This window comes from Parasteatoda tepidariorum, chromosome 7 (assembly GCF_982258835.1).
Source record: "Parasteatoda tepidariorum strain Cologne lab strain chromosome 7, Ptep-v5.0, whole genome shotgun sequence".
In the NCBI taxonomy this organism is placed as follows: Eukaryota; Metazoa; Arthropoda; class Arachnida; order Araneae; family Theridiidae; genus Parasteatoda; species Parasteatoda tepidariorum.
This window is the reverse complement of record NC_141761.1, coordinates 33826430-33846581: the sequence shown is the minus strand read 5'-3', so window position 1 is coordinate 33846581 and position 20152 is coordinate 33826430. Positions and strand designations below refer to the sequence as shown.

The following is a 20152-nucleotide window of genomic DNA, read 5'->3' as shown; positions in this document are numbered from 1 at the left end:
ATCCTCCTGTAAACATTGTCCTTTATAAATCCCCAAAGAAAAAAGTTCAGCCGCGTTATATCAGGTGATCTGGGTGGCCAAGGAATTGGACCTCCTCGCCCAATCCATCTTCCTGTAAAATGGATATTCAAAGAACTACGAACGATGATACCCCAATGAGGTGGTGCACCATCTTGTTGCAAAAAGACATGTGGCTGAAGCTCTTCTATTTGTGGAAATACGAAGTTTTCCAACATGTCTAAGTATACGACTGATGAGATTGTCTTTTTTGTAAAAAAGAAAGCTACCTCTCGTGAAATTGACTATCGACTTGATATTCTCCGTGCGAAGAAGGGGTCACACGTGGAAGTTCATTGACAAGGGTCATGAAACTTTTTGAATCTATCTAACCATTAATGTTATCAATTTTAATCTATCTTTATTATTTTATGAGTTATTAAACATCAAAATGGGTCCGGGACTTTATAAACACCCTGTATAATTCCAATCTTATTATGCAATTTTAACACTTTTTATCTTTCTATACATCTGTAACATTATGGTACTTGTAAGTTTAATAATTAGATTTCCTTCCCTTTCTTTTTTAAAAATCTTTAAACTCAATAAACCTAGTCTATATTTTTCAACTTTTTGTCAGACTTCATGAAACTAGCAGCTTTTCTTTAAATTTTTGACGCTGATTCTGAAAAGGACTTATGTTATTGTCAATCACATCAGAGTTTCTTAAAAAATAGTTATTTTAATAATTTTTGATCAATGTAATCAAGAACCTACAATCGTTTAATAAATTAAAATTTTAAAGTTATGTACCAATTTTTATTCTTTTTTTACACTCAATCGAATAGAACAAATTACAAGCTGATAAGGAGCATTTATTTTAAAGTTGTGAGCAATTTTATGTGAGGAAAATGTCTAAGAGAGAATGATTTGAAATAATACTTTTAAAATAAGTTGAGTATAATATCTCCTATATAACTTATAATACCGAGCAGAATTGTTACAAACACTTGTTTAAATATAAATACACATCCCATAGGATGAAACTCAAAATAATGCATATTACTTTCAACAATAAATGTTTTTATTTGCAATTGATTTTATTCAATTCAGGATTAAAATTGCATACTATACTGACTTATTTCTAAAATATTTAAGATTTCCGAAATTCGCACATTTTTGAAGTAGTGAACCATAAACAGCTGCATGAAAAAGCTCATAACCTTGAAACAAATTGTCATATAAACTTGAAATCAGATTTAATTTCATTCTGCCCAATATTCTAATAAGTAATAACAATCTGCTTAGTAAATAATTAACGTGGGTAAAATGCGAGAAAATAACATGTAGTGAAAATAGCAGTTTTGTGATCAAACATAAAGAAGTGAGCTACTACAGTTACTAGTTGTGGAAACCGCCGCGCATGTGCTATTTACTGCCTAGGCCATCTCAACTGTGGATAAGCTCTGTAAATATATATATATATATATATATATATATATATATATATATATATATATATATATATATATATATATATATATATATATAAACAATAATATAAACTTTGCAACAAATATCCAAACGATAAGCATACAGCTATAGTATAATTTCAAAGCAAAATTGCTATTTTAAAAATCTTTCAATTTTCAATGATTTATTTATAAGAGAAATTGTGAACCTTTTTCTCAATTAATCAGCGTGCATACTGCTACGTTAAAACATATACATTTAAGCAAAATAAAAAGAATAGTTCTATTTGACTGAACTACAAACAATAAAATATACTGTGCATAACCTGCTGTAATGATTCACCAGTAATGTTACCTAAAACAGTGACGAGAAATATTTCGGTTATTCTCTCTTATTGCTAAGCCTACAACGATAGCCTCTAAGAATATCCTCCAACTTAAATTATTTAAGATCAGGACGCGTCGTTAAAACAAAAATAATGAAATTTAAGTTTCAAAATTGAAGTATATTTGATTAAAAGTGATAAAACTAAATTAATAAAGGTCAAGCACACTTACCGAATTTCGAATAGACTTTCGATTGTCAACACACACGCCATTTGCCGGCTCGCATGGAACTCTGGGAAGTGAGTTGGTTAATATGAAGTGTACTTTAAGCAACCTTAAAACAATCTTAGGTATAAATAAAACGACTTCAACACCTCAATAAATACCTCACTCTCTTTAGTTGAAATAAGGTATATTTTTTTATACCTCATAAATACCTCAATATCGTTAGTAGAAAAAAGATATATTTTTTATACCTCGTAATTACCTCACTCTCGTTAGTTGAAATAAGGTTGATTTTTTTATACCTCATAAATACCTCTTTTGTTACAAGTGTAAGAGAAACAACCTCGTATACCTTAAAAATAATCTTATCAGTCTGGATGATTTGAAGTGAATTTAAAACAACCTCAAAATAAGCTTAGGTATAAATAAAATGACTTCATATACCTCAATAAATACCTTTTTATCGTTAGTTGAAATAAGGTAAAAATTTTTATACCTCAAAAATACCTCTTTTGTTACAAGTGTAAGAAAATAAACCTGGTATACCTTAAAAATCCCCTTATCAGTCTGGTTGATTTGAAGTGAATTTTAAACAACCTCAAAACAAGCTGAAGTATATATAAATCAACCTCATACACCTTAATTACAACCTTTACGAGGTATAATTTTTATAGCTGTTTTCTCTGCAACCTTAAATATACCTCAAATATACCTCAAAACAACCTTAATACCTCAAAAATACCTCAAATCAACCTTAAATATACCTTAAATTTTCATAAGGGTTATAACAAGACACTTCGTTTGATGCTTTTTCTTGTTGCTAGAAATCAGGTTCGCAGAAAATGTAGTTAAATTTAGTAGGAATAACACGATCTGTGACGTAGGCTATAGTATACCCAATTTTAAGAGGAAAGTATAAAAACAGATCATACCTGAATTTAGAACATGCCAAAGATAGAGCATGGATCAGCAGCCTTAACAATTCCAGGCAGACCATCTTTTCTTATATCAAAGCAACTTTTTCTTTAAAAAAATAAATCCTCTGAACATCTTTTCTCAAAACCAACATCTCGTTCCCTCATTACTCTAACTTGAATCATTTTCCTTCATCTTTTCCGCTCAAACAAAGCTTTACATCAAAAACTATCCTTACAGAATCATTAGATGACAAACACAGATATTTTGAAAAGTCAGATTAAGTTTGCAAACGACTTTCTTATGTGTACGCGTATCAGAAGTGGATATAAGTGCTCCTACAGTTAGTTAGGGTAACGATGTGATTTGTTTTATTTCTAACTATATCAGGGAAAAATATAGTTCCAATTACTAAAAGTTCCAATTACTATTTTTGGTATGGCGCTAAAATAAAAATGCAATATTTACGTTTTAAACGCTACACTTTAATTTTGACCAAAAAGAGAAAAGGCGTTAACTTTTTTTATATATGGAAATTTATTTCCCCAAAAGCTAAGATGAGCGGTTTTAATTATTATTGCTATTAATCTCGAGTTTCTTAAAAAATATTTTTTGGAATGTGAAAAAAAAAATTATGAAAGTTGAAAAATATTTTTTTTATTATTATTATTAAAAACAGTAAGGGTTACAAACAACCAAATTCGGAATTATATTATTAGACAATTTAAAAACATTTAGCTTTTGAAAACTCTCTACTTGAAGAGTTGTACTTATTTACAAAGAAATATTGGCTGCGTTTAGGCAATGAAGAAACAATATTTTATAAATTGTTATTTAAATTTATATATTTATTTTACCAACAAAAATGACTTACTCTTAAATTTACCAAAAGATAAGATAAATACAATTTTTTTTTCTTTTTTTAGCGTTATTGAAGAAGTAACAAAAAAAACTTATTTATATCAATCGTTCCACCTTCCCGCCCAACTAATTGGAATGCTTTCTGGTTGGGTCTGTCTTAAATATGGAAAACAAAAGCTACCTAAAGTGAGTATAATATCTTAAGGCACTTGTTTGGGCACTTTGTAAACACTGAGAGCAAAAACATTAACAGCAGCTGGTTCTGAATACCATTGATATTTATATAATAAGTGCTAATTATTCACTACTTATTTAATATACTATTAATACTAAATTGCGTTATCTTAAAATATTTTACACAGCATTGTAACTTATATATTGTTGTCATTTGTTAAATGTATAGTCAAGTAGCAATCCTATTTAAATTTTATACTATTATTTTTATCTGTCTAGGCACTATTATTTTTTATATTCATTTATTCTTTTATTCATTTTTGTTGTTTTATTTCTTTATGTATGCTACTCGTATATTTCCTAAGAACACACAAAAAAAAGCTAAAATTTTTTAAAAATTAATTTAAGGATGGGTAACTAAGTTTAAAATGCTTACTACAATTTTTTATTTTTGTCATTTGTAAATTGTATAATCAAGTAACCGTCCTATTTAAACTTTATACTCCTAATTTTATTTGTTAACACCTAGACACTATAATTTATTTTATTTTATTTATTTATTTTATTTATTTTATTTATTTTATTTATTTTATTTATTTTATTTATTTTATTTTATTTATTTTATTTATTTTATTTATTTTATTTGTTTTATTTATTTTATTTATTTATTTTACTTATTCATTTATTTTATTTATTTTTTTTTTGAGTTATTGTCTTAGTTAATAGCTTGAATGTCCGAGATAGGAACTTTTGATTCCAAAAAATGGATTTTTAAAGTACACGTGGAATATTTTTCAATAATTTATGTGAATTTATATCACTAAACAGAATTATAAATTTACTCTTAAGCATTTTACTATGAATTACAATTAAGCTTTATTGTTGTCAGAGCTACAAATTTCGAACTCTGTCATGATCACACCTTTTGAGAATTGCCAATTACTAAAATAATCTGTCTTAATAAAACTTATCAGGCGTATGTTTATTATAGTGCAGACAGCTTTATTTATTATTCAGGAATAAAATAATGTTTATTAAATTATATTACATACTTGAGGACAAACCGAAAGAAGTACTGCAATCATTGCTTTAAATTTATGCATTCAAAATGCTTGTCAGAAATGAAATTGAAAATATGTATACATTTGTTAATAAGCATATTGATGCTTATAACATTATGACTCACGATGAAATATAAAATTTCTTCAATTTTCGATAATTTATCTAAGCCTGCATATGTGTTCCTAGCACGTATTAATTCGCACTTAAACTATGAGCTTATTGAACTTTAGGGTTTTTTTCCTAATGGTTACTATTTCTTCTTTTTGTTTTAAATATTTTATGAAAATTCTGTTTCCATGAGAAAGCACGCTTTAATCTATGTTTAAATTTCAAGTTTTTTCTTTAGTGAGTTTTTCCGTTTTAATCTTTTTCATCAGTGAAATTTCAAACTTTCGATACTATGCCTGAACTACATAATACCGATAGTAGGTGATTGTTAACAAACCACCCCATAAAAGTTGGAAAACTGCAAAAAAAAGAAGAAAAAACATGATCCAAATCGGCGCTCCTGTTCTCGAGTAATTAGTGAACAAACTTTCAGACATTTCACTTTTTATGCAGAGATAGATACTAAGTGTCAAAAAATACAAAATACTTACTGACCTCAAATAAAACTCAAAGGACTTCGAATCAAATAATTAAAACTCTATTACGTTTAATATAAAAGGAAGATTTATTAACTAAACAATAAAATTACAGCATCGCAGTTCCAAAAAAAAAAAATCTCTTACTCTCTCAAAACTAATTGCATTCTAAACTTACCATGGCAACCACAAAAACTCTTCTCGTTGCCATCTTCAAACTGATATATAATAAGTAAGTTATTTTACAAAAAATACGATGCGCATAAGCACATAATATTTCACATCCTCCCACCTAAGTTAACAACATTAACAAAGTTAACTTACATAACTTAAAGATATCTTATGTTGAAATGACACTTTGCAAGAATTTGAAATAAAAATTAAAGTTCTAAATCACTATGGAGTTCTTATAAATATAGTTTGTCAAGCCCTTTTAACAGCTTGTCCACTCCCTGTAAAATAAACGGCACAGGTAAAAATACATATCCAGCCCTTTGAATTGTCTTTCAAAATCACAGGACCAGCAAAGTCCACACCCGTTACTTGGAAAACAGCTGCATCTTGAGCTCTCTCACTTGGTGGAGATGCAGTTTGTGGGTCTACAGGTTTGGCAGAAAAACGCTTGTTATAAACATATAGCCAGAATTACAACCACAATAGCCTCTGTGGATGACAACATGCTTGCCGCTACCTGGCGTGAAATTAACTATCGACTTGATATTCTCCGTGCGACGAAGGGGGCACACGTGGAAGTTCATTGACAAGGGTTATGAAACATTTTGAGTCTATCTAACCATTTATGCTATTAATTTCAATCTATCTTTATTATTTTAGGAGTTATAAAACATCAAAATGGGTCCGGGAGTTTATAAACACCCTGTATTACGCAGACAGTTAAATAGTTAAAATATTTTGAAAATATTTTTTTTAGCTAAACGCAATTTAATCTGTATTAGGCGTATTATTAACAAATATCCACATATCATATCATGTTAAGAATGGTTTTTATTAATATTTTTGTAATAAGTGAAAGTCAGCATGCCATTCGTTTACTTTTCAAAATTCATTATTTTCCTCTCAACTCAAATTGAATCCAGAAATATATGGATATTGTGCGTCATTAGACCTAATTCACCAGACATATTTGAGCACTAATTTCTTAAAATAGTTCAGCTATTTAAAAAAAATTTAAAGTAAAATGTCTTTAGGAAGAAACGCACTTAAATCTGAAACTTTTTTCTTATGAAGAACGAAAATGTCCCAAGAACTAATGAAAAATATGGCAAAAAATAAATAATAAAAAATATAGATTTTCATTTATAGCAAACTAAGCTCTGTTTTGCTTGAGACAAAAAAAAAAACTTACATTTAAGATTATATTTGACAGAAATCTTTATCGAAATCGGCCTGCCAAATTCCACTTTTATGATGAGTTGTAAGGTATTAAACAATAATTTAGGGATATCGTGTACTTAGTACTGATTTATTCCATCAATAATTTCAAAATCCTTTTGAAATTTATTTACCAAAGTTGAATTTAGCTTAAAACTTTTGCTTATTACTGCATAACATCAAATTCGGCTTAAAAATTAAGCATTCTACTGCATAACATCAAATTCAGCTTAAAGCTTATGCTTACTTCTGCATAACGGATTAAAACTTTTGTGCAACTTAAAATTCGGATTAAAACTTTTGTTTACTACTGAATATCATTTTGCATCAATTAAGTACAATGATTAATGTTCCTTCATATGTCATTTAATTTTTCATTTTTCATAGACTTGGGTTATTACTGGATGGATTTTTTCTATACTGTGCTTCATCGCAGTCACAGGCTCAGTATTTTTACCCATAAAAGACCTGAGAATTACTACATTCTATAATATTGCTAGAGTTCCTGCCATGGCTTTCATAACTAGTTGGATACTATACTCCTGTGAGGCTGGTCATGGAGGTACAAAATATTTTTTTATCATATATATAATTGAAAAAGGGAGAAAATTATATACTTCTTGCTTATAACTCCAGAGCCGTTTGTACAAACGTCTAGAAATTTCCACCACAAAGTGAGGGAAGGAATTTATGCCACCGATTTTTCGTAATTGAAATTAACGTTCGCGAATTTAAGATGAAATAGTTTCAAAGAAAATACGGATTAAATAAAAGCATATTACTTTAACATTTTTGCCTAGCAGTTCAATAGGAAACGGCCTCTCTCTCTCTCTTAATTTATTGATTAATTAATTTATATTTTGTTATATTTGACGCGTGAGTTTCTTCCACTTTTTTTTTCAAATTTGAGCTTATTAATCGAACATTTCAGGAGAAAGTCAAAACATTTTTTTCTAGAATGGATAAATAGTCATTTTTGAAAGTTAAAAAAAATAAATAAATAAAGTACTTAAAATAGTAATAACTTTTAAACAAACTGGTATTTCAAAAGAAAAAAAAATTATGCAAAGTTCAAAAATGGAAAGATTTCCTTCATAACGAAACATTTTAATTCCGTCGCAAATTTTACGGGATGTAGATCGGCCGTTTCGTATTTCTTACGTGCGCGTTTCGCAGTTCACAATTCTCGAACTAATAATCCAATGTTAATTTTTTCTGTCTCTTCTGTGCATTCTTTTAGTCCCAATGTGATTCCAAGTTTTTAAGTCCAATAGTTTTTCCGCAACTCTTCTAAATGTAACGTAAAAAAAGCGTGAAAAAAATGGCGAAAAAAAATACTTATAATTACAATGACTTTCGAACAAATTGAAATTCGCCTGTCCTGTACCTTATACACTTTTCTACACGTTATAATAATTTCAAATTTCTAAGTCTTAAAAAAGTGTGGGAGAATAGCAAAAAAAAAAGCATTTAATATTGCAGTGATTTTCGAACAAATTAGAAAAAAGAAGCATGGTGCTATATTTATAAGCAAGTATGGCAATTTCGGCATGTTATATTTCTACGGGCTATGGAGCTTCTCTCTGGATATTTTTTACTACAAGTTTACCAGTTAATAATGCTCAAACTAACAATCGATGGGAGATTTTTTTCTGTCGTATTTCCTAAACATTTTTTGACACGCCGTCGAACTTTTTGCTGTTGCACTTAAATCTTATAACTTCATCGCAACATAACAGAATGAAATGTAAAATTGAACACCCACAATGGAAGAGGCGCAGTGCTCACAATTTTTTAACATAGTTCGAAAGTTTATGTATTAATTCATTTACATTGGTTCTGGCATTTTGTAGAAAATTCATTTTAATAAAATTTGCAAATATTCCACACATTGCAAATTTGTCCCACTAGGGATACTTTAGACTGAAATTTTTCAAATTAATATTTCACAATAAATTATACATGTTTAATTCTCACTATATCTTTTCTTCCAAAAAGTTTTTTTATTTGCAATTGTATTTTCAATAGAACAGAGATGTTACTTAGTTCGTAAAAAATTTTCAAATGGTGGATTTTCGAAAATTTACTCGTGACCAAGCAAATTAATTATTTTTCGTTCATAGAAGGATGCCATTCAAGTGTATTCTCGTTGCATTGTGCTGAAAAATTGAAAAATGCTTTATTAATTTTAGATAAAGAAATTTGGTTTTTAAAAATATTAAGTACAGCGCAGTAAGTAGGCCATCTGAATCGCAGCAACTAAAACAATATATTGAAAATTTAATTTAATTTTAAAAAAACATTCTTTTAACGCGGTAAAGGTGGTTTGACCAAAATAAAAAAGAATCAAAATCACTTTTTAAGTAAACTCAAAGCTAAAGATAATGGAAAACTTTTAAATTGTCTTTAAAAGGGATTTTTATCTATTTTTATTAGCAATTGGACATTTATCTATTATTATTAGCAATTGTTACCTTAAATTGAGATGCAAACTTATTCAAATTAATTTGAAAAATATACTAGTGGCCAATTTCATTTATTTGTACAAGTTTTAATTAATTTTCAATTATTCCGAATTTCTTATTCCGCATTCCGAGACTAAAACAATACTTTAATATAGTTTTTGATGATATTATCAGCGGATTTATTACATTGTTTGAATTCTAATTTTTTGGATACTTTCTTTTTGTTTTGTTTTGTCGCACTATACAAAACAAATTAATCTACTTTTTATAAATATTATTTATAGGTGTTGTCAACAAAATACTTTCTTCGAAGGCATTCCTTCCACTAAGTCGTATAAGTTATAACATTTACATAGTGCACCCTTTATATTTGATATTTAGGGATGCTATTAATGCTGAAAGACACTACATGGATAGAATTTCCCAAGTAAGTTTGTTTTATATTTTGGCTCCAGAAAATGCGTAAATCTTTTGACATGGTTTTTGAATTCTCTTTCCCCAAGGAAAATAAAAAAGCCTCAATTTAAGGTGCCTTACACACTTGAAGGAAAATATAATTTAAACTGTATTCTCGCCGCAAGAATTATCTGGGTTGTAGAACGGACAAATAACTTAAATATTTTAAAGTTAAACTTTTTGGAAAAAAAACAATTTTTTGACGTATTTCCACCCAGATGAAAATTATCAAAACCAATGACATATTCTCTTTTTTTGCAATTTTTAATGAGTTCAGATCATGATTTATTGGCGTAAGTTTTTAAATATTAAAAACTATACCACAAACTCTTCTCATTTTTTGTTTCAAAATTATGGCTTTTTTCATATTGACATGTTGCTCCATATTCAGAATAACATAGAGAGAGCTGGATAGACTAAACTTGATCTAACAGACTTGAAACTATATCCATCTCTCTCTCTCTCTCTCTCTCTCTCTTTATATATATATATATATATATATATATATATATATATATATATATATATATATATATATATATATATATATATATATATATATATATATATATATATATATATATATATATATATATATATATATATATATATATATATATATATATATATATATATATATATATACCGGCGAATATCCTCACACTCTAGAAATCCGTGTTGACCAGAAGAGCTATATCTGGCCTAGCGTTATCGTCCATTAAAATGAACTCAGGGCCAACTACACTCCTTAAAAAGCAAACGTAGGGCTTCAAGACCTCGTATCTATACCTCATACCAGTCACAGAGCCTCTGTCAAAGACATGGAGAGGTGAGCTGCCATCCAACATGATTCCTGCTTAGACCGTTAAACCTGCTCCGCCATAATGGTCGATTTCACAAACTTTAGAGGGTAGGTAGTGGATCCCTGGTTTTCTCCATACGAACGTACGGCGAGAATCGGTGTTTAAGCTGAACCGGGACTCATCAGTAAAGAAAACGGTCGCCCATTGATCCACACTCCAATCTCAAAGCTCTCTGAACCATACTGAACGGACTCTCCTGTTCGTAGAAGTGAGCAGGACGCAAACAGCAGGTCTTCTCTCTCACGAAATCGTTTGGAAACAGTCGCCCTTGATACACACGGGATCATGTGGCTGCATACAAGTCACGAGAGAGCTGAGAAGCTGTAGTCCCTTTGTTTCACCTCGCTATATTAGACAAATAGCGATATTCTCTGGAAATTGTGGCTCTTGGACGACCTTGCCCAGGCTTTCTCTCGATGAATCCGGAGTCCTGAAACTGTTTACAAAAGTTTAATATGACGCTGGGTGTTAAATTGCACTCTCTAGAAATCTGAGATTGACTTGCTTTTAGCCTCCCCACAATTCGCCACCTCTTTCCATCATCTGAAATTTCGAGGTTGCTCATTTTTACTGTTACAATTTGAATTTAACCTATTGCTGCAAAGTAACTCCGAGAAATTCTTGGATGTGCGCTTGCGAACGAAATGTGTATTAACTTACGCACACTTATAAAGCCTGCTTCTTTACTGGCTCCTCCTACTTACACTTGTACGCTTACGCATTTGATGTACAAGATTTGTATTCTTGTCTAGAAGCAGTGGTTTTACATTCAGTTCTGTTCCTCTTATGAAATTCGATAAAATATGCAAATTCTCTTAATTTATTTCACCAGTGTATTATACAAATACAACATTTGGTGCGTTACACTTCTGACACTGCCAATTATAATACCTGTGACAATATTCCAGGGCCTTTACTATGTTTAATATAAATACAATATTTTGGTGAGTTGATCTTGGAACACTAGCAATTGTTATTCTTCTGAAAATGTTCCAGAACTTATTCTATGTATTACATAAATACAATATTTGGTGTGTTATTCTTATGAAACTGTTAATTGTAATACTTGCGACAACATTCCAGGTCCTTACCTATGCCTTATATAAACACAATATTTGGTGTGTTACCTTTATGACACTGTCATTTGTAATTGTGACAATATTCCAGGGCATTTACTACGTATTATATGAATACAACTTTTAGTTTAAAATATGTCTTACTTTACTAAATCTGAAAATAACTAGTTTGAAAAAAGAATTTAAATGTCTTTTACAAAATGCAGACTTTTAGATGATTCTGCTACCCTTGTGACATTTATTTGTTGAGTAATAAATAAACAACCAAAAAACTTAAATTGTAAAAAAAACGACGTTTGAATTATTCTGATATGATTATAATCTATAAAAAAATAGATATAGAGTTATTTCATTTCCTAAAAAAAAATGAGGAAGTTTCTTATTTAAATGGGTATTGGCCCATATTTAAATAAAGTAACGTTTTATAAGTTTTCCATGTCCAAAAGAAAACAAGTATTTTTGAACACCCTATGCTGAGAAAATCAAGCAATAAGCTTGTAATTTGTATCGATTACTTAAGTTGTCATTTTTAACAATCGCATAAAATTGCGTAAAACTAGAGTAAATATTTAAGGAGATATGGACATTTTTATATAATGTAGTAAATCGTATTTGGCAACCAATAAAAAGGTTTGAATTGAATGTCTTGAAAATTTAAAACGTTTCAAGCAATTTTCTAAGTAGTTTAACTACTTTTTTAAAGAAAACTCAAAACAATCAGGCGTTTCCCAAAATTGGGGATCATTGCCCAATTTTGGTATGTAAAAGTATGTTTTCTTTCCTAATACCATCACATATCGGTTTCCGGACTATTATTGTAAGGTATGATCATTTGTTATTAATTTTGCATTATTATACGAAATGAAATTTGTGGAAAACCCCTGATCATTTTGAACATTGCTTTAAAAAGTGCAAGAACTACTTCGAAAATAGCATGAAACTTTTAAATTTTTTAGGATATTCAAATCTAACTTTTTTCATTAGCTCGCAAATACGATTCACTACAAAATAAGGAAAAGAAATTTTTTTAAATAAAGTCTTATACTCTCACTTTTTAGAATGATTTATTACGTAAATAAAAGTTTCAAATTCATAGACACTAACTTTTTTAAAATTATGTATTTTGGTTTTTTAAAAAAAATTATCAGTAAAAACTATTTCACTGCTTTTTACTTACTCATAAATTAACTCATAAAAAATATTTATTTAAGATAATAATAGGACATCGTACAAGACTGAATTCTTATCTTTATATGATTTATTAGTTCAATTTATTCAAAACGATTAACTCGGACTTCATATTGTTCCCATATTTATAAATTGTATTTTTTTTTCTTTTTCAGATTGGAGAATTCATATTTTTTTTTCTATTCTCAATATTCGCGGGCTTCCTCATGTACATCATAATAGAAATTCCTTTTAATAAAATTATAAGTCTATTGACGAAAAATTTTAGAGTTTCAACACCACACAATGGCAGAAGGGAAGAACCTTTCAATGAAACTAATGATCCATTGAAGGAAAGAGCTCTACAAGTTCAACACCGCCCAATGCGAGAGCTCAAATCGGAAACTGGTTAGGATATTAAATAAAAACTAGAACATAAAATCACTAATGTGCAACCCTTTTAATTCCTGTATTGCAAATATTCAGCTCAGAAAAAAAAGCTAAAATGCATCCGTTAATTCTCTGAACGGGTGATAAATTTTATAAAAATCAAATTTTTTTAAATAAAATACTTCATGATGTTAGAACAGTTTTATCATTACGAAATGACATTTTTTGTAAATATATGCTTTCTTTACACTTACATTGGCTAATGGCTGAGTTCAAAATTTACCTTGAATATTGGCATAGAAATTCTATAATTGTAGTTTTATTGAGAAAGATTATATAAGACGCAAAACACACTATAAAATAATGTACTTTTACAGAAATTCATACCAATGCTCAATAAAAATTGTTTTTCCTTCAAACCTGACTTAAATCGTCCGTTTGTTGTCAATAGCAACAAGACGTTTTTTTGTTTCAACAAGACGTTGTGAGTGTAAAAGAAAAAGGTCTTGTTGCCTTAAGCAACTACAATATAGAAGAAAGTCGGATTAGTGGTGAACTGTTCTGTGTAGTTTAAGAGTTTTTGGCTGGACCAGAGATATCCTGTATGTAGTTACACAGATGATGAAAACTTTGCAGGAATGGAATTCGACAAAAATTTGTTTGGCCTCTTTGTAAAAATACGATTCGAAATGCATTAAACATTTATTAACAAATGATTACTTGATTTATGCAAATTCTTTTCGTTTTCTTCTTTCCTTTCATTTTTTCTCAAATATTAGAAATTTAAATAGTATTAAAACAAGTTATTTTTGCATTTTAAGTTCTTCAATGTTGCGAATACACTAATATAGTAAATGAAATCATTTGCAAAGTAAAATGTAAAATTTCGTAATACGTCACTTGGCCTAGTTTAATGATGGGTAAAAAGTATCACTTCTTTTCACCCATCAGAAAGCGATTTATCACTTTCAGTGACTTCATACTTTTTTTCAGCTTTGCAACCCAGTATCTCTTAGTTAAATCAATTGCAAAAATCACGTTTTATTTACCAATTTGGTTCGAATTAACCTCATTGAGATAGAAAAATTCGCAGAGTTGTTCATACTAGCTCTTCTATTTCATCTTGCCTCTCTATCACTACACCCACTCATTGTATTCTAGGAATAAATTTCTATATTTTATTTACATATACGTATTAAATATTCCCATCAACGAGCTTTACTTTATAAGAGTCGGGATTGATTGCATCTAGCAATTATTTCCTCGGGATCCGTCTATCATATAGTTTTATAATATCCTTAAAAGTATAGCAGCGAGTAAAAAAAATAGTGCGTGGAGTCCCTCCGCGCGGAAGAAGTGAAACTTCGTAGTGTGGAAATGAAAATAGGAAGGGGTAGAAATTGATTTTTAGTGAAATCATATAGTTTCTTTAAGACAAACTTTATTAACAATGCTTACAATTCACAATTGATCGCATCCTTTAATTATCATTTTCGAGAGGAGAAATATCCAAATCTATAGCATTTACAGTGGGATTATGATAACTAAAGTAAGATACGAAATGTTTGAGTTCTATTTTTTCAATATTTCTTGCAAAAACTGCATCAATGGTAGTTACCCCTTTGGTTGCTGGATCATTCCTACCATTTATTATCCCCAATCCAAATTTGTCTTTAAGGAAGGTTAATAATGTTTCAGCTTCAGGTAACGAGGAATTCACATTAAAATCTCCTGCAAGGATCACGGGCCGCTCACACTAATCAATTTCTTCACCAGTAACGTTTGCCAGAGCTTGTGAACCTGCAGTGGATAGTGGCAATAAAGATTTCGCAATAAGTAATTTAATATCCCTCATAGCTGCCTTTGGTGAAATAATAATGGCAATTAGAAAAGAGAAAACCTAACAATCAATTGATATTCACAAGAGACGTACCTTCACATAACCTTAAATCCGTCGCATTGTCCGTGGGATTGTTTCACTCATTTTTTTACAATTGTTATCCACTAAGTTTGGAAATAAAAAATTCTACCCCATTAAATTATATGTGTATCAAATCAAACTAAAAAAATATTTATAGAAAAACAATACTTTTATGACTTTTATTATTTTTATGCTAGTGAGAGCCTAAACAATATGAAATGAATGAGGGAAAACTGGATCCTACCACGTGATTTCCCGGCCAATAAAAATGTAGCGTTAAACGTTTAACGCAACCTTGTTGGAAGTCGCATAAGAAGTATCACTTCGATATCGACAATTTTTCGACAACTATTGAACGATATAAAAAATGCGCTAAAATGGGTACTTTTGGGGGCGGAAATATTTCGTGCTTGGTGTGAATGCGCGTATCTTGGCGTAAATATTTTCCAATATAAGTGTTTTGAATTCAACAACTTCCTTTCAATTTTCTATGACAGACTACTCAAATAAAAGTGTTCCGTCACACAATTATTTGGGTTGTTCAATAGAAATTCGAAGCAATATTACCATACAATTTTTATTTCGTAGGTGGTGGAAAAAAATTACAAATCGAACCTTGTTTCATCGTTTCGCATCTTCTGTTTTCCAGTTTGTATCGTCTTCTTTGAACAGTCTCGTCAGAAAAGCTATTCTTATAATGTCAATAATACCCATTTAGATCGCTTTTGAAACTAGCAGATTCCCGCGTCTATCGTTCAGAAATTCAACTGACAACTCTAAAAATATCATTCATTTGATAGGAAAATAATCAAACTTACTTTATTCGCTTTGAAAAGAAAAACAGCATTTCCTGATGCTAATGATGAAGATGAAATTAGGATAGGCTGCTGTTTAGGAAAAACGCTTCTCTTTTGCGTCCTAAAAATGTTTGCATTAAGTACATAACTATTTCAATGAAAGATCTTTAGACTACTTAACTATTCCCGTTACTTCTTTACATTTTAAGTCCAATTTTCTTTGTCATTTTCCACACATTTTCAAATCACTATTTGATATTTTAAGTTGTCCTGCATTCGTCGTTTTCCAGCATGTATCATTCGTAATGAATGGATGGTAACTTTAAAAACAATCGATCGAGATTCTACTGTAGCTTTAAAGTGATTAGTTTTATCCTCACATTGAAAACTGCTAAGAACCGTCAATATAAAGCACGTATTAAGTTACTCCAGAAATGATTTGAAATTTAATCAAAGTTTGACGTATTGCTTATTTCTCGTCGTAAAAGTACGTAGGGAAAAAATGATGATTCCTCTGCTAACTAAACGTGTTTGCTAAATATCACGATACATGAAAGAAAAGTTCTTACACTTTAACATAACATTAGTCACTGAATTGGTATCATTCAATTCAGTTTGTCAAATTATTTCGATAAAAAAAAACAGAAATAACTTGGCAAATAATTGACTAAAATTAATATTGTTTATTCATCAATAAAAAGGAAGTTATGAGAGCATAATTGTGATGAGAACATAACATAATTGTAACTCTGAACTGTGTGCAATTGTAATTAGAACATAATTGTAACTGTGTAATGTTCACTGTGAACCGTGCAAAACGGCAAAAAATTTAACTACGCCATTGTGTATGAACGTTGGATTTGTTATCAACTTGAAATAAAGTAATCGTTCACATAATTTTTAGAGTTTATAAACACCAAATTTGGATAGGTATTACACCACAGTTTTTACAGTATAGAGCCTCTTGGGGGTAAATTTAAACATGTTTGTTGAAACATTGTCCTACTGTTATGCATTCGAAATAAATTGAATATTCGTCTAAATATTTTCATACACTATAAAAAAAATTCTTGCTTCTTACTCTATGATAAGGGAGGCACCTACTTTACACCAAAGTGGTTATCTATTAAGTGTTAACCCAAAGAATATTCTGTTACTCTTCTTAGTGTAAAGCAGCTGCCAGCATTTTCTGTATTTGAAGCTGATTAATTTTAAGTTGTATTCCTTAAAATAGTTTTTTCATCAGCACTGATATTATTTCAGACTTGTAAATTTGTTTTTCTCATTAAATCCGGTAAAAAGGAAAAAATTTCTTCGATACGTTTCCTTTTATAAGGAAGGATTAACCTTTTATACGTTTATAACATAGTAGTACACAAAATGTTTTATTTTCCTCGTCTCATGTCATCAGATGATCTCATGTCATCTGATGAAAATGTCTCATTTTCATCAGACTCTCCGACCACAGATGAGTTTGAAAAAAGTTATTTTAATAATGCATCGTTTGTTTCCCAACTTTTCAAAAACTTTTTAAATGGCAATGCAAGTAATCAGTGTAAAGATAGTCTAGTTATTTATTTTAACGAAGCTATTAATTTAAAGCCATGGGCATTAGAAAGTAAGTACATAGTTTTACTTCTATTTCTATCTTCCTAAGCTTTTCATTTAGATCTAACTTTTATCTTATGTAAATTACTAAGCATATTTTACAAACAACCAACAGAAATATCAAGTGAGTGAGTAGTCTTAAGCATCAGCTCTAAACGTACAGTTTCCATAATTTCTGAATTTATTTCTCGCGTGGGCAAGAAAAAACTGAAATAAATTAGTTAGCTAAAAGAAGACAGGAAAGAACAAAGTTAAAAGCCAAAATTTGATATAAACTCAAATTTTAAAAAGGGTACAACTTGATGTACAAAGCAGGAGAGCAGTCAAAAGCTTGAAAATGGGAAGGATGTCTGAAGTACCTTATCCCATTTTAAGTTAAAAGACAGGGATATATATTTTTTTAATTATGCCTAATTAACTTACATAAATTTAATAGTAATTAAAAACTGTTCATCTAAACTAACAATTTGATTTACGCTGCTTACATAAAAAGGTGAAACTATTTTTCATCTTTAATGATGTTTAAATTTAATAGAACTCGTAAACATATTCAAATTCTTGAATTAAAATACTTTCCTCGCATGAGTAGCAAAAAACTGAAGCAGACTGACCTAAAAATTGGGCGTGAATGTGAGGTTAAAAAATTAAATAGCTCATATCAATAAAAAATTGTCTAAAAGTTAAATTAATTATACGTATTAATTTATGCACAGGTTCAGCTCCAATTTAGAGCTTATATTTTAGTTTTATTTATGCTTCATAATTACCGAGTAAAAAAGAATGCAGTTTATCAATAAAAATCAATGAGCAATGTTTTTTTAAAGAAATTTCTGTTTCTTTTTTTTCTTTAGATTTTTATTCATTTTACAAACTTGTGCAGGAATAAAGATGTTATTAAGTATCATAAACAAAAGAGTATGTTGTGGTTTATTGTATTAACGTAAATTGCGTTTCAAAGATCTAATTCCAGATTAAATTTAAACCTAATCACTTTGCCTGGTTACCATTTCAATTTCATCCAAAATTTTGTTTTTTTAACTTGGGTTACTAATCAATTTTTGGTTACTCTAAAATTTCCTAGAATGCTTTTTCGCAGAAAATATTATTTAGGAATAGTACGAAAAGATAATCTTCATATATATATATATATATATATATATATATATATATATATATATATATATATATATATATATATATATATATATATATATATATATATATATATATATATATATATATATATATATATATATATATATATATATATATATATATATATATATATATATATATATATATATATATATATATATATATATATATATATATATATAAATGCATATATATTTATATCTAAGAAGAGAGTGGAATGATAACACATAGCCAATCACAGAAGACTTCTGGTTAGTAACGCACAAAACAGCCAATCAAAATTGCGAACGCATGTGTGTGAAAAGGAAATAATTTTTATTAATGCTGCCAAAAAATACAAATCGAAACTGACCTCAAATAAAACTCAGAGGACTTCGAATCAAATAATTAAGATAACTTAACTATTACGCTTATAAAAAGGAAGATTTATTAACTCAACAACAAAATTATAACATCGCTATTCCGAAAAAAAAATCTCACACTTGTTACGTAAAGCTATAAAAAGACCGAACGATAATTTATGCAAACGATTATATATGATTATTATGAACCAAACTTTATGCAAAGATTGTTTATGACGTTATTAGATAAAAGTGTCATTAACGCAATATTATCAAGTGCTTATTAATAATGTTGAGTGGCAATGTAAAAAGATAGTTTTTCTAAAGTTTCATAATAGAATGTTTGTTTCTATAGAAAGCAGTTATTTATTTTAGAATTCCAATATATTTTAATAGCTTTGATAAATCTTATAGAGTTATTGGAAGCACGAATCAACACTCTCTAAAGAAACTATTTACATTCCAAATTATCAAAATATATTGAATAGAGTTTATTTTATAAAACTTATATCTTTTATTTAAAAAAAATGGATCGCCGTGAATCTCTTGGACGATATCAACAGCGACATAGAGCTGAACATTATTTAGCAGCTGGAAAATAATCGTAGTGCTATCAACACGCGGCGGCGGAATGCGCCGGCTAAGAAACGTTGAAGAGTCAAGACGTTTAAATGAAAACGAATATCTTGGTGAGTCTTTATCAGACATTATACCACATTTTTCCTTTGGAACATTCAGTGATGAATGTGTAAACTGTGGTGCTCTTTCGTTTCCAGCAGAGCATGGCAGAATGAAATTTAACTGCTGCTATCATGGCAAAGTTGAGCTCGCCAATCTGGAATATCCAGAAGTATTAAGAGATCTTTTACTTGGCACCCATTCTGATGCAATTAATTTTAACAGA

At 29.2% G+C, this 20152-nt stretch overlaps 1 protein-coding gene across 1 annotated transcript in view; it reads left to right on the top strand.

Moving 5' to 3' along the window:
• The window catches only part of LOC107440795 (nose resistant to fluoxetine protein 6), a 55246-nt gene extending 41104 nt beyond the window's left edge, over positions 1-14142 (top strand). Inside the window, exons 12-15 of the mRNA XM_087167650.1 lie at positions 3863-3983; positions 7397-7571; positions 9759-9901; positions 13213-14142. Coding sequence (XP_087023776.1) covers positions 3863-3983; positions 7397-7571; positions 9759-9901; positions 13213-13449 — 676 coding nt within the window. The 3' untranslated portion in view covers positions 13450-14142. The remainder of the gene's footprint in view (positions 1-3862; positions 3984-7396; positions 7572-9758; positions 9902-13212) is intronic.
• Positions 14143-20152: the final 6010 nt, after the last annotated feature.